The sequence below is a fragment of the Myxine glutinosa genome, chromosome 10 (genome assembly GCF_964187855.1).
Source record: "Myxine glutinosa chromosome 10, kmMyxGlut1.1, whole genome shotgun sequence".
In the NCBI taxonomy this organism is placed as follows: domain Eukaryota; kingdom Metazoa; phylum Chordata; class Myxini; order Myxiniformes; family Myxinidae; genus Myxine; species Myxine glutinosa.
Genome location: NC_136270.1, coordinates 82,123,287 through 82,137,374, shown reverse-complemented (window position 1 = coordinate 82,137,374; position 14,088 = coordinate 82,123,287). Strand labels below are relative to the sequence as shown.

General features: G+C 43.2%; 1 protein-coding gene across 1 annotated transcript in view; it reads right to left on the bottom strand.

Annotated features, from left to right (window-relative positions):
• The window catches only part of PLCG1 (phospholipase C gamma 1), a 208,036-nt gene that overhangs the window by 57,203 nt on the left and 136,745 nt on the right, over window positions 1-14,088 (bottom strand). Inside the window, exons 19-24 of the mRNA XM_068126684.2 lie at window positions 13,793-13,912; window positions 9,570-9,753; window positions 8,849-8,929; window positions 8,203-8,306; window positions 6,340-6,436; window positions 5,516-5,585 (exon numbers count right to left, since the gene is read on the bottom strand). Of these exons, the coding sequence (XP_067982785.1) occupies window positions 5,516-5,585; window positions 6,340-6,436; window positions 8,203-8,306; window positions 8,849-8,929; window positions 9,570-9,753; window positions 13,793-13,912 (656 nt within the window). The remainder of the gene's footprint in view (window positions 1-5,515; window positions 5,586-6,339; window positions 6,437-8,202; window positions 8,307-8,848; window positions 8,930-9,569; window positions 9,754-13,792; window positions 13,913-14,088) is intronic.

The following is a 14,088-nucleotide window of genomic DNA, read 5'->3' as shown; positions in this document are numbered from 1 at the left end:
TTCACACCGCCAGCAGAGAATGACACAGTCTATGCCACTACGATGCAAGAGTACTACATCTGGCTCTTCATCAGATACATCGGAAGCTGTGGCCTGCAGCCTGTGCCTGGGCTAGGGGGTTTCACCTCTGCAACTGGTTCTCCCCCACCCAGCAAATCAACAGTCGACTACTGCACGCCTATCCACCAACCGATCACAGACAACGCAGTTGTTCGTGAGCGACTGAAGCGTTCCGAGGCAGCAACTGCTGAGGTGGGTCAGAGATGGGTCCTGAATACATTTGATCTGGGTGTCTGCATGAAAGCCCTTCCCATCATCTGGCGCTGGCCAAATGAATTTGCTAGTCATGTAGTAACGATTGGACCCTTCCACACATCCATGAACTACATCGGGATGCTCACTGGACACAAGATGCGTGGTTCTGGATATGCAGAGATTCTCTTTGAGGCACAACTAGTAACAAGTGGATCTCTCAAAGGTGTTCTCAGTGGAAAGGCCTACGCAAAGTCCCTCTTTTGCCTCAAAACAGTGTGTGAGGCAATGGAGAGGCTGTTGATGGAGAGATTCACTGAGGAGGAGAACATCATGATCTCTGACCCTGCTGTGCTTCTCAGAATGACCCAGTCTTGCAACCGAGAGCACCTCGATGAAGCCCTCAAAGACCCCTCAACTCTACTCCTCATCAAAAATTTGCATAAAATTTGCATAATTTTGCATAAAATTTGCAGCAGTAATTTGCATAAAAATGGTATGTGGGACATTTTTTCAGCTTGGGGCCATAGCTAGTCATTTTCTACACATTTTTTCCAATCTAGAAACACTGATTAGAAGTATATCTCCGGGGGGTGCAGGGGGACCTAGTCTTCCTACTAGACTATTCAGTCCATCCATACTTTCCGCAATCAACACCAGATCATCTGCATACAACAACTCCCACGGTAAACCCTCCTTTACGTTCTGAGCCAGCACCTCCATCACAGCTACAAATAGTAGTGGACTTAGTACCGACCCCTGATGCACTCCCACCTTCACCTCAAACTCACCACTGTTCCCGTCCTTCATCCTTACAGCTGTGCGCGCTCTTTTGTACATTGCCATCACTACTCTGATCAACCATTCCTCCACTCCTAACTTCCTCAACGCCCATGGCAATACTCTGCGCGGAACCCCACCGAATGCTCCCTCCAGATCAACAAACCCAAAAAACAACCTCCTCCTCCAATCCATGCACCCCTCCCGCAACTGCCTCACAATGAAAAGCGCATCTGTCGTTCCTCTTCCCGGCACAAATCCAAACTGCATTTCGTCGATCCCCATCCTCCTCTCCAACACCCCCCCCCCCCCAACACCCCCATTCCATGCTCCAACAACCCCATCGCTCGGCACGAGCCACACTCCAGAGGGTCAGCTTTCCCCTTGTATAGAGGGACGAGGGTATTCAGTTCCCAATCCACTGGAATGCGACCTTCCCCCACCACCAGATTACAGATCCCTGCCACTCTCTTCACACCCCAACCTCCCGCCACCCCCAACACACCTCCCACAACTCCCGTCGGCCCTCCCGCTTTTCCACTCTTCATTGCTTTTATCGCCTCCTCAACTTCCCCCCCAGCCATCCTCTCCGCCGGTCCTAAAACTAGGCTGCTCTCCATGTTGCCACCCCACCCACTCTCCGTATCCAACAGCATTTCCATATATCTTTTCCATCTTCCTTTAATTCCATCCGGGTCGACAACGATCTGTCCCACCCCATCCCTCAAGCAACTCACCCCCATCACATCACACCCCTCCCTCGCCATGTGCCTTGCAATCCTGAACACTGCCCCCTGACCCTCCCCCGAACCCAAGCGCCCCCCGAACACTCTCCTACATGCCTCCCGTGCCCCCGCCACCTCCCTCTTTGCAGCCCCCCCGGCCACCCCACAACCTTCACGCTCCGCTGCCTCCGCCCCCGCACGCCCCGCCACCCCCCGAACCCCCTCTCCCCTGGCCAATCCCCCCCCAACCCCAACATCCCACCACCATGCCTCCCAGCGCCTCGGTGGTCCTCCCGTCCATCCACACACCTCACCAACGGCTCCCAACAGACGAGCCTTCATTGACATCCAACCACCTTCAAGCTCAACCACACCATCCTCCACCCCACTCAGCCTCTCCTTCAATGCCTCCCCGACTGCCACCCCCTTCAACCTCCACACCCCCACCCCCGGCCGGCACTTCACCCGCCAAGCTCTCCCCGCACCCCCCACCCCCATGTCGCAGACAACCAAGTGGTGCTGTGAAACAGCCTCCCCCCCCGGGACCACCTTTGTGTCCCGGAGGTGCCCCCCATCTCGCCCACGCACCATCAGGTAGTCAACGGCCGTCATCGACCCACCCGACGCGCATGCAACAAGCTTGTTATCCTCTTTCTGGAACTGAGCATTACAAACCAACAAATCAGCTCCATCAGCAAACTCCAAAACCCTCCCACCTTCTCCATTTCTCACACCATATCCGTAACCCCCATGAACTCCCTCAAAACCATCCATACTCCTTCTCACATGTGCATTCAGGTCTCCTCCCACCACAACAACTTCCTCATCTTTCACGTTTTCCATCAGCTTCTCTATCGCACACCAGAACTTGTCCTTCTCTTCATCGCTTTGACCAACCTGCGGAGCATATCCCGAGATGACGTTCACCAAGAGCTTTCCAATCATCATTTTCACCATCATCAACCTATCACTCACTCTAGTAGTAGTCACACTCACCACACTGTCTACAAACTCCTCAGAAAACAGGACACCAACACCATTCACGCCCTCCGGGCACCCTTGCCACACAAACTTGTATTTCTGTCCCTGCCTACCCTTCACCATTCTCACACCACTTCCCTTCCATCTCGTCTCTTGCACACAACATATGTCCACTCTTCTTCTGACCAATACTTCCACCACTTCTCCTGATCTCCCTGTCATTGTCCCTACATTCCTGCCCATATGTACTTGTAATTGTCATGGTTCTCTTTTTGAGGCAATGTTTTTATGGCCGGATGCCCTTTCTGACGCCAACCCCTGTTCCACTCACTTCCTGTGAGTGTATAGGTTGTTATTTGATGAATGTGGGAGGTTATCTTGTTCGGCAGTTGTGAGTGTTTAGGATGTTATTGGATGAATGTGGGAGGTTATCTTGTTCGGCAGTTGTGAGTGTATAGGATGTTATTGGATGAATGTGGGAGGTTATCTTGTTCGGCAGTTGTGAGTGCATAAGATGTTATTGGATTGATGTGGGAGGTTATCTTGTTCGGCAGTTGTGAGTGTATAGGATGTTATTGGATTGATGTGGGAGGTTATCTTGTTCGGCAGTTGTGAGTGTATAGGATGTTATTGGATTGATGTGGGAGGTTATCTTGTTCGGCAGTTGTGAGTGTATAGGATGTTATTGGATTGATGTGGGAGGTTATCCTGTTCGGCAGTTGTGAGTGTATAGGATGTTATTGGATCGATGTGGGAGGTTATCTTGTTCGGCAGTTGTGAGTGTATAGGATGTTATTGGATTGATGTGGGAGGTTATCTTGTTCGGCAGTTGTGAGTGTATAGGATGTTATTGGATTGATGTGGGAGGTTATCTTGTTCGGCAGTTGTGAGTGTATAGGATGTTATTGGATGAATGTGGGAGGTTATCTTGTTCGGCAGTTGTGAGTGTATAGGATGTTATTGGATTGATGTGGGAGGTTATCTTGTTTGGCAGTTGTGAGTGTATAGGTTGTTATTGGATGAATGTGGGAGGTTATCTTGTTCAGCAGTTGTGAGTGTATAGGATGTTATTGGATTGATGTGGGAGGTTATCTTGTTCGGCAGTTGTGAGTGTATAGGATGTTATTGGATTGATGTGGGAGGTTATCTTGTTTGGCAGTTGTGAGTGTATAGGATGTTATTGGATTGATGTGGGAGGTTATCTTGTTCGGCAGTTGTGAGTGTATAGGATGTTATTGGATGAATGTGGGAGGTTATCTTGTTTGGCAGTTGTGAGTGTATAGGATGTTATTGGATTGATGAGGGAGGTTATCTTGTTCCGCAGTTGTGAGTGTATAGGTTGTTATTGGATTGATGTGGGAGGTTATCTTGTTCGGCAGTTGTGAGTGTATAGGATGTTATTGCATGAATGTGGGAGGTTATCTTGTGAGGCTGGAACCTAACCCCCTATTTCCCATAGGCCTCCAGTATCTTTTCACATGATTTCTAAATAACCACCATGTAAATGGAGGGTTCTTTGTATACAATTATACCTTGATTAACTCTGCTTTGTTATCACGTTCTCTTGTGTCGGAATTTTTTTTAAACAAATACATTAAAATCTATCAAGTGGTTCAAAAGTTCCATGTAAGGACAGGCAACACGCACCAGTCTCGTCTTTTGCCAATCAGCACCAAGCTCCGCCAGTTTTGAACGCTCTCCTCACATGTGTTTGCAGCACCGCAGTAGCTCTCTATTTCTCCTTATTTGTGTGTAATTTTGTGAGCCCAATTGATCCATAATGTCCGAGAAAAGGATTGCAGGTGAGTGTTGGTGATGCTCCTCACACCTCATTACCAACTGCTGTCTTACGTTGCTCTGACTGAATGCATTGGTACGTATGTACAGTACTGTAACTTATTGTATTTTTATTATTCCATTATCATTAATATTTTGTTTTTCTTTATAAATTGATTTAACACATTATCATGTTATACAACACAACACAACACAACAACATTATCAATCCAATAACACAACAATTATTTGTGCTATTACAAATATCCCAATGAAGCGCGCACATGTATTGAGCATAGGTAAGAAATATTTCCAGAACACACCTCCATTGGAGCCATGTTATAATTTACCTTATTACCTCCGCCACTGATTTTACCCGTCTGTTTCTCTGTCCGTCTGTCTGTCTGTCTGTGAACAGGATATCTCAAAAAGTTGTGGATGGTTGGGTGTGTGACAAGGACAAAATGATTGGATTTTGGTGAAGATCCAAATCAGGACACTGGAATTTTAAAGTTATTCTTGACCATTGGGAGGTAGGGCTAAAAACCACATATAGCATGAAATCTGAAAACGTTATGAATGGATTATGAGAAAACTAGGTGGATGAGTTGGTAAGGTGACAAGAACAAGCCGGTTATTCAGGTCTATGCTTAGAGTCCACCGAATGGGGAATTAAACCCAGATAAACTCGCCACTTCCTCGATGCAGATCCGGTCTATCAGTGGGCTACAAAACGTGAACTGTTCAGCCTGGCAGAGGTATGCGCTCTCCCAAGTGCTGTTCCACATTTTATCATGAGGTCAGGAATGTATGCTAAGAGTTAGAGATATAAACTTATGGGGGTCCAAAATTCTGGTTTTATGGCTGTGAGCTAAGTGGAGAACAGAAGACCTGGGAATATAGTGTTTAGTATCTTAACAAATTAGACCTAAGCAAAACGAGACAAGATTGGAGGCATCAAAGTTTGCTGCCAGGTTCCAAAAGACAGAATGTGTACATACCCACAGTGCATGTCGTCAGATCCACCATACCCTTCTGCAAGTTCCCAAGTGGGCTGTTTTCGACATGAGACTGCAGAAACATCAAAACAACATCAACATTAGATATAGCAAAGTCAGAGGGAGCAATTTAATTTTGTCTTTTAAATTCCATCCTTGAAGAATCTCCACTGTCGTTATTTCCAGTTGAGTTTGAGGCATTTTCATTCAATTTGAGAAGTTCAATGCTTCTTAAAGTACGTTTGACAATATGTATCACCAGTTCCAGTTGTCATATTGTCCATTAGAACTTTGATGTGAACGTATGCTGTTTCAAGTTGTGTTCAAAAATAATATATTGTAATGAGTCAGCATTAATTCTCAAGAATTTTTATGCTTGGTAAACTTTTGGCATTTATATGAAAATATGCCATGTGTGTCAAGCGACAGTTAGCGAACTAGATGGCATCACAGGATGGCGTGGCTGACAAACACGTGACTACTACTGCTGGAAAAATTTCTGCAGACAATGCCCCCAGTTAGTGAGGTACGCTGGACCAAACGCTTTTGGTGTGTTCACACAGATTTAATCAGTCCCAGATGGATTAACCCATCCAAAGCTTCTAGGTACTAACTTCTCTTCACACACACCTCAGCTCTCGAAAATTTTGGTCAAGTCTGAAGTAACTTTCGTATGGGAAAAGAGCTTTGATGAGGGCACTGGAGAAATCAACTCCAACAGAACAACATAGTAAATATACGAAAGGTTTGTTTTATTTCTTTAATCAGCAGACATGAAGCCCACCAAGGCTGAGTAAATGATGCCTGTGCGATAGAGTGACACTCACGGCTTCATTCTGTTCTGGGAAGCCACTACTCGTCACTTCCTCAACATAGTTGGAAGGAAACCAAAGTTGCTTCTTTCCTCCATAGTCTCCCCGCCACCTGAAATAGGAATGTTAGTGAACCTCAAATCACTACTCTATTGCTCTTTTTGTGTCTTCACAATAACTCTACTGATGTGGCAAAACCCTCTAAGCTCGTAACACCAAACCACATTTGGCATACATTATCACAACTGTGACCATCATTATTAAAGCTCAGGTAACTAAGAAACAACAACAAAGAAACAGTGAAGTACCGTCTGACCCGACTATTCGCGGGGGATACGTTCTTGGAAAATGCTGCGAATTGCGAAACCGCGAACGGCGGGGCATTGTTTCAATGGAAAAGGGGGGGGGGGGGGGGGGGGGGAGGGAGGGATAGGTTCCCGAGTCGTGAAAATCCGTGAATAGAGAGGAACAAACCACGAAAGGCTAGGCAAATCCAATAAATATAGACGATAATCCACGCAGGTCAATGAAAACGCAAAGCACACAGCAGACAATGTAGAAGCAGGTCATGCTCGCGGCGCGTAGATGTTTTTTTGCGTACGTTGAGTTGCTTTATGCATGGCTGGTGAAAGATGGGTTTTATAAATACCGTATGTCAAGCTATCGGCTTGTGAAATTTTTTTTGCGCCCCTGAAAAACCGCGATTTCATGGAACACGGTGGCGAATAGAAAAAAACCCCACGAATTTGTAGGACATTTTTCTGTGAATAGAGAAACAGGTCGCATTTTACCAATCGCGAATACACAGAACCCGCGAATAGCGGAACCGCGAATAGCAGGGTCCGACTGTATTTATTTTTGAGTACTGATCTGTGGTAATGCATTGCAGAGTGATCAATTGAAGAAAAAAAGGTTTGCAACTACTATTAGAAAAGAGAAATAGAATGGCACTCGGTAAAGTGCACCCCTCCACCAGGCTGAACAGTTTACATTTTGCATCCCACTGACAGACCTGATCTAGATCTGGACCTGAACCTGAACCAAAATTGAACCGGCTTGTTCTTGTCACCTAACCAACTCATCCACCCAGTTTCGTCTGAATCTGTCGAAAACGTTTTGAGATATCTTTCTATGCATCGTTTTTCCCCTCATTTCTCGATGGTGAAGAATCACTTGTGAATTTTAAACATTCTTGTATTCGGATCCAGATCTTCTCCAAAATCTAATCATTTCATCCTCGTCACACACCCAACATCTCCACCAAATTTCATCTGAATCTATCCATAACTCTTTGAGATATCTTGTTGACAAACAGACAAAAACATACAGACAGGAGTGAAAACATAACCTCCGTCCACCTGAAGGTGGCAGAGGTAAAGATAAAAAACACAGGTGCTATCACTGCGATAATAAAATAGGAGTTATTTTAACCACAAACCAAGACAGGTCCGTCAGTGATTACATCAGTCCTGATGGTTTAAAACCACCAATAATTCACTTTCTTTGTGAACTTGTTGACCTTATTTCATATTGAGCATCTTGTTGTTACATTTGTCATTTCTGGGTGGTGCTCTTCTGTTGCAGTGATTCCCATAGATTGAGTCAGGAATTTTGATTTAAGCCAGAGTACCTGCATGTAATGGCTTTGTGGCCTACTTTTTTCAAAAGGTATTTTGAAGTCCTTCGGTGAAGAATGGTGTGCATTTTTGTTTCTAGGATGTAGGTTCGTGGAAGCAAAAGATGATGGAGGACAGAGGGGGAACAATTTATAATGAATTAACAAAATGAATGGGACATGGGGGAGTAGGACGGGGTGGGGGGGGGGGGGGGGGGACTGGCCATTTGAAAGAATTAAAAATAAAGCTGGAGTACTCTCACCATCCACCATCCTGCTTAACCACGTTGCAGATGATAGCATGTTTGCAGAAGGACAACTCATCCTCACGTTGAGCTCGATAGTCGTACTGAGCTTTAACCACGCACTGCAAGGCCAAGGATCAGAGTTCACATGAAAGCCTGATCACATCACAATAATACCTGCTCACAGATTATTGCATGTTTAATGGCTATCCTGTCGACAAGCAATCTCTCTGTGCTATCAAGAAAACATCATTTCTTACACTGCAACGACTCAAAATATTTCTGCATTTGTTGCTTTTATATGTTTTGGTCTTTACAAAAGAAAAGAAAAATTGCTTGCTGATAGATCGCATTATCCCCATTCTTCTCACTCCAACAAATGTGCCAACCTTTCATCCTCATCTATTATAAGAGCCTTAACATATGCATAAACAACAGGCCCAAGGATTTTCAAAAGGCCCCAAAAGCAAATTAAGTGATCCGATCTATTGGACATTTTAAGCACATCATTGTTAGATTATAGGTAGGGTGGCAGTTAATTTCCTGTTTGCGAGTTCACAAAAGGAATCAGGATAAAGGAATCGATTGTTAAAAAATACGTTAACAACAAATGGTCAAGATGAAGATGTATATTACTACAAATGTCTCAAAATTAGTTTTGTACCTTTGACACAGACATCTTGTTCGCTTCAACGTAGTTCATCTCAGGATATCTGCCTTCACATAAAGCACCGTAATCCAGCTCCTATGGGGAAATAGTTAAATAATGCAAGAGATTATACATTCACAGTATTCACAGTAAAAGTGGTGTTACTTAGTCTTGCTGTACTCAACTTTGTGATTCTGATTCAAAAATTAAATAAAGATAAAACATGTCCATGATAAAGCAGAAAGCCCTCGGGGTGCAAGAAAATAACTGCAAACAAATTGATTGATTGATTGATTGATCTTCCACCCCCAGTTCCCTTACCAACCCATGTAGACACATGACTACATATCTTAAGAGTTTGACAAAATGACTTCTCTAATCAAGGTGACACAATTTGCAATCTCCCGTCAACAATTTGCAATGTCTGGTAAAATGTGTTCCAATTAAACTCGAGATTGGAATTACAATACTAACCTCACGTCATCGGATGATGTTATAAGCACAAGGAGAGGACGGGCATCATGACCTACCCCTCCCTCAATAAATATATTTAAAAAGTTAAATATTATTGGCTATTTACATGATAATAGGAATGAAAGAGGAATATATGGGACAAACAATGTGATAGGGAGGGAAGGAAATCACATTTTTTATTCATGCAATGTGTTGACAGATGGATTCATAAAGAATACAGCAAATAAAAAGAAAGAATAAGTGAAGAAACTTTGCATCGTACATAAGTTCCCATCTTTTCCAAAGTTTCTTCATTGATGGGGTAGCGGAGACGCATCTTCCGATATAGTGGGTGCTTTTCGTAGTATGAAACAAGGTCCACAAGACTCTCAAACTCGGCTGAGTTTCCCAGCAAGAATAGCCTCCCTTCCTGCTGAATTCGGCAGTGTTTGATTTTACCCTCCGCTCTGTGAAAAGGACAGTTTGGGTCAGGTCAAGCACAGACATTTTCAGAAGAGAGGGAGAGAGAGAGAGAGAGAGAGAAAAATGTTTTGAGTTAAGCGGAATGAAAGTTTGGAATGTTCAAAGACGTGTTGAATGCTGCTATAAGGAAATAGATTATGCGGTGTGGTGGGGGTACGGAATAATCTTCAAAAGAAGTGAGTTTTAAAAAACATGAGTAACCTGATTGCTAGCCCGTCCCTTGCAATCGTGTGTGTCTGTGTGCATTTATGTGTGTGCGTGTGTCTGTGTCTGTGTGCCTGTGTCTGTCCGGGCCGTAACCTTTTCTTCTTTTTTACCATTTGAGCTTTTGTCATCAAATTTTCAACAAAACTTTATTAGGAAAATATGGAGATGATAAATTAACAATTTTTGGTCAAAAGGTCAGCGTCGCATAAATTTGTCAATTTTCATCCGATTGACCTGAAATTTAAAGAATTTGCTTATTGGGTCACCGAATTGGTTCAAAATTGGTTCATGGTTTTCTTTAGATCAAAAGGTCAAAGGTCAAGGTTGCATAAAATATCAATATGGTAACTGCTATATCAACAAGCATTATGAGTATTGCGCTGCAATACATGCCCCCTAACAAAGTTCAAAGTGCCATAACTTTGTCAAAAATGATCGAATATGCAAATTTATGCATGATTGATGCTGGTTTTCAAACTTGATCTGAGGTCATGTGTGGGACAAACGGTGTACGAGACGGTCTCGCCTTGGTACGAGAGGTGACCAACTGAGACACGTGTGTCACGCCTCGCCTCGTTGATAAGCCCGCAAGGTCGCTCCGTGGAGCGGCCTGCACGTATTGCATTGTGTGAATTATATAAATTATTACCAACTCACGGTCTGAGGTACTAGCGATTCAAGAGATATCCATTTTTTAAAATATTTTCGTTTAATTAACGATATCTACCAAACCATGTGCCCTACCGCAAATTCCAAAAGGACATTTTAGTAGACTGACATGCCGAACAGATTTGTGAAGTTTCCCCTCGATTGGATCAAAAATGAGGGAGGGGCTCGGTTTTAAAGGTTCATGCTTCAAAACGTCATAACTCTGAAACCATGTGATACATGACGTCATGCTCGCTGACTTTTTTGTTCGTCATGGGTATGCGATTCTGCCTGCAAAGTTTGGCCTCGATCTGTTCAGCCGTTGCAGAGAAAAAAGGTTGTTTTTTTTTTCACGGAAAACAATATGGCGGCCGAACCACGTGACCTGTGACGTCATAACTACCATTAAAATATTCTACAGACCGAGTCCATCATATGGTGAAAATTTTTATCTCAATCGGTCCTATTATTGCAGAGAAATTGGTTTTTAAAGGAAATTAAAACTTAAAATGGCACTGAGTTAAGGATCATCAGAATTATCAGAATTACCAAAGTTCAAAGTGCCATAACTTTGTAAAAAAAGGATCGAAACGTCGTGAAGTTCGAACTCGATCTGTAACTTATCATGAGGAAACCATGTGCCAAGTTTGAAATCATTAGCATTAAGCGTTTAGAAAAAAAGTCCGGAAAACTGTTCTTTGCGTGACGGGCTGACAGACTGACGGACGGAGGGACGGCGTGCAAACCTATAGTCCCCTCCGGTGTACACCGGTAGGGGACTAACAAGCATTCTGAGTATTGCGCTGCAATACATGTCCCCTACCGGCAGTCTGTCATCCAGAAAACTGTTGGGGAAATTACCAAAGTTCAAAGTGCCATAACATTGTCAAAAATGATCGAAACGTCGTGAAGTTCGAACTTGTTCTGTAACTTATCATGAGAAAACCATGTATCAAGTTTGAAATCATAAGCATTAAGAGTTGAGAAAAAAAGTCCGGAAAACTGTTCTTTGCGTGACGGAATGACAGACGGAGGGACGGAGTGCAAACCTATAGTCCCCTCCGGTGTACACCGGTACGGGACTAATAAAAGGGACTGTATCAATATATTCACTACAAAATGGTAGTGACCCAATATGACCCAATTCAGAATGTAACCTGTGTTCCGTCAAAAAAGACAACGGTCAGGGTCACAAATACATGAATTTCCATCAATTTCCATCTCCGATCAAGGAGACGTTACCTCCGCTGGTGAGGCCGGGAATAGGACAACAAGCAAGTGTTTTATACTGTGCCCTCTTGCATCATTACGAATATGTTAATCAAGCAACAGATTTGGTGCCAATATATACACAAAGAATTAAGTTAAGCACCCCTACACAACGAATTAAGGTAAGCACCCCCTAATATATATTCTTTGTGTATATGTATACATTGGCATATATTCTAAGGTATGTGAGATCAAATAATGATTGGTATGACATTAGCAATTATCCATTGATGAAATTGAGTGATCAAAGTGAAAAAAAGTGATTGGTTGAGTCAGTGATCCGATCACGTGGGTCCTACACACGTTATTGACGCAAAGATCGCTAGAGGTCTTCTCAGAACAATGACTGTACGTTAGAAAACATAAACGTCATCCACACTGTCCGTGATGGACCTATAGCTCCATACTTAAATTGAGGTGAAAATATGCCTAAAATTCCCAAAAAATTTCACCTTAAATTATTCAGAATAAAATATTGAAAACGGCATGATTGTTATGTTTTTATGTGACCATAATATCACTTCTCCAGAAAATATAGCAATATCATGGGTATATTACACTGTTTTGACGACAACAAACTTGTAATGTGCGAGGTTGTAAAAAAACGGGGGGGGTGCTTAACTTAATTCTTTGTGTATACATTGTGAATGAAAGTAGCCACACTTGCACACTGCCCCATGCGACACACAACCAACCACACCCACTACATATATTGGTGAGGCAATGACGTATTATGGGGGCCTTATTGGCTGATGATGCCCCTCCCCTACTACTATGGTATTTAACATCCAGACATGTTGCCAGTTTTTTCCCCAGAAGAAGCTCAATTGGTGGTCCAAATATCAGACTTAGCCTTACCAGTAGGTGAATGTTACACCTGGTGGTTCCTTTTTTATATACAGTGCATTCAGAAAGTATTCAGACCCATTCACTTTTTTCACATTTTGTTATGTTGCAGCCTTATGCTGAAATCGTTTAAATTCATTTTTTCCCTCATCAATCTACACTCAATACCCCATAATGACAAAGAGAAAACAGGATTTTAGAAAGTTTTGCAAATTTATTAAAAAGAAAAAACTGAAATATCACATTGACATAAGTATTCAGACCCTTTGCTATGACGCTTTAAATTTAGTTCAGGTGCCTCCCATTTCTCTTGATCATCTTTGAGATGTTTCTACACCTTGATTGGAATCCATCTGTGGTAAATTCAATTGATTGGACATGATTTGGAAAGGCACACACCTGTCTATATAAGGTCTCACAGCTGACAATGCAAATGAGGTCGAAGGAACTACCTGCAGAGCTCAGAGACAGTATTGTGTCGAAGCACAGATCTGGGGAAGCCTACAAAAAAAAATCTCTGCTGCATTGAAGGTTCCCAGAGCACAGTGGCCTCCATAATTCTTAAATGGAAGAAGTTTGGAACAACCAGGACTCTTCCTGGAGCTGGCCGCCCGGCCAAACTGAGAAATTGGGGGAGAAGGGCCTTGGTACGAGAGGTGACCAAGAAGCTGATGGTCACTCTGGCTGAGCTCCAGAGATCCTGTGTGGAGATGGGAGAAACTTGCAGAAGGACAACCATCACTGCAACACTCCACCGATCTGGGCTTTATGGCAGAGTGGCCAGACGGAAGCCTCTCCTCAGTGAAAGACACGTGAAAGCCCGCTTGGAGTTTGCAAAAAAGCACCTAAAGGACTCTCAGACTGTGAGAAACAAGATTCTGTGAGCTTTCATGTACTACTGTGTCCAGCAGACAGATATTCCCCGTCAGCGAAGCGACCCTGCATTGCCCGGCAACACCGGGTACGTCTGCTGGTAACCATATAAAAATAAAAACGACACAATCTTATTTAACAGTAAGTATTATTGAATGAACATCATGACAGTGATCTTACCGGAATGTGATGGCATATGACTCTGGTTCTGCACGTTCTCGTACCAGGAAAACACCATCCTTTGGGACACGCATGAGCCAGTGTTCTGCCTCTGTCCGGCTCAAGTTGCTGTGATACCATCTGGTATGGCATATCAGGGTAGAACATCAAAGAGTGGGATGAAATAATTAAGAAAGGCCAGGCAACAACTATCATACAATATATATATATATATCTATATATCTGTATATATATATATCTATATATATATATCTATATCTATATCTATATCTATATATATATCTATATAAATATAT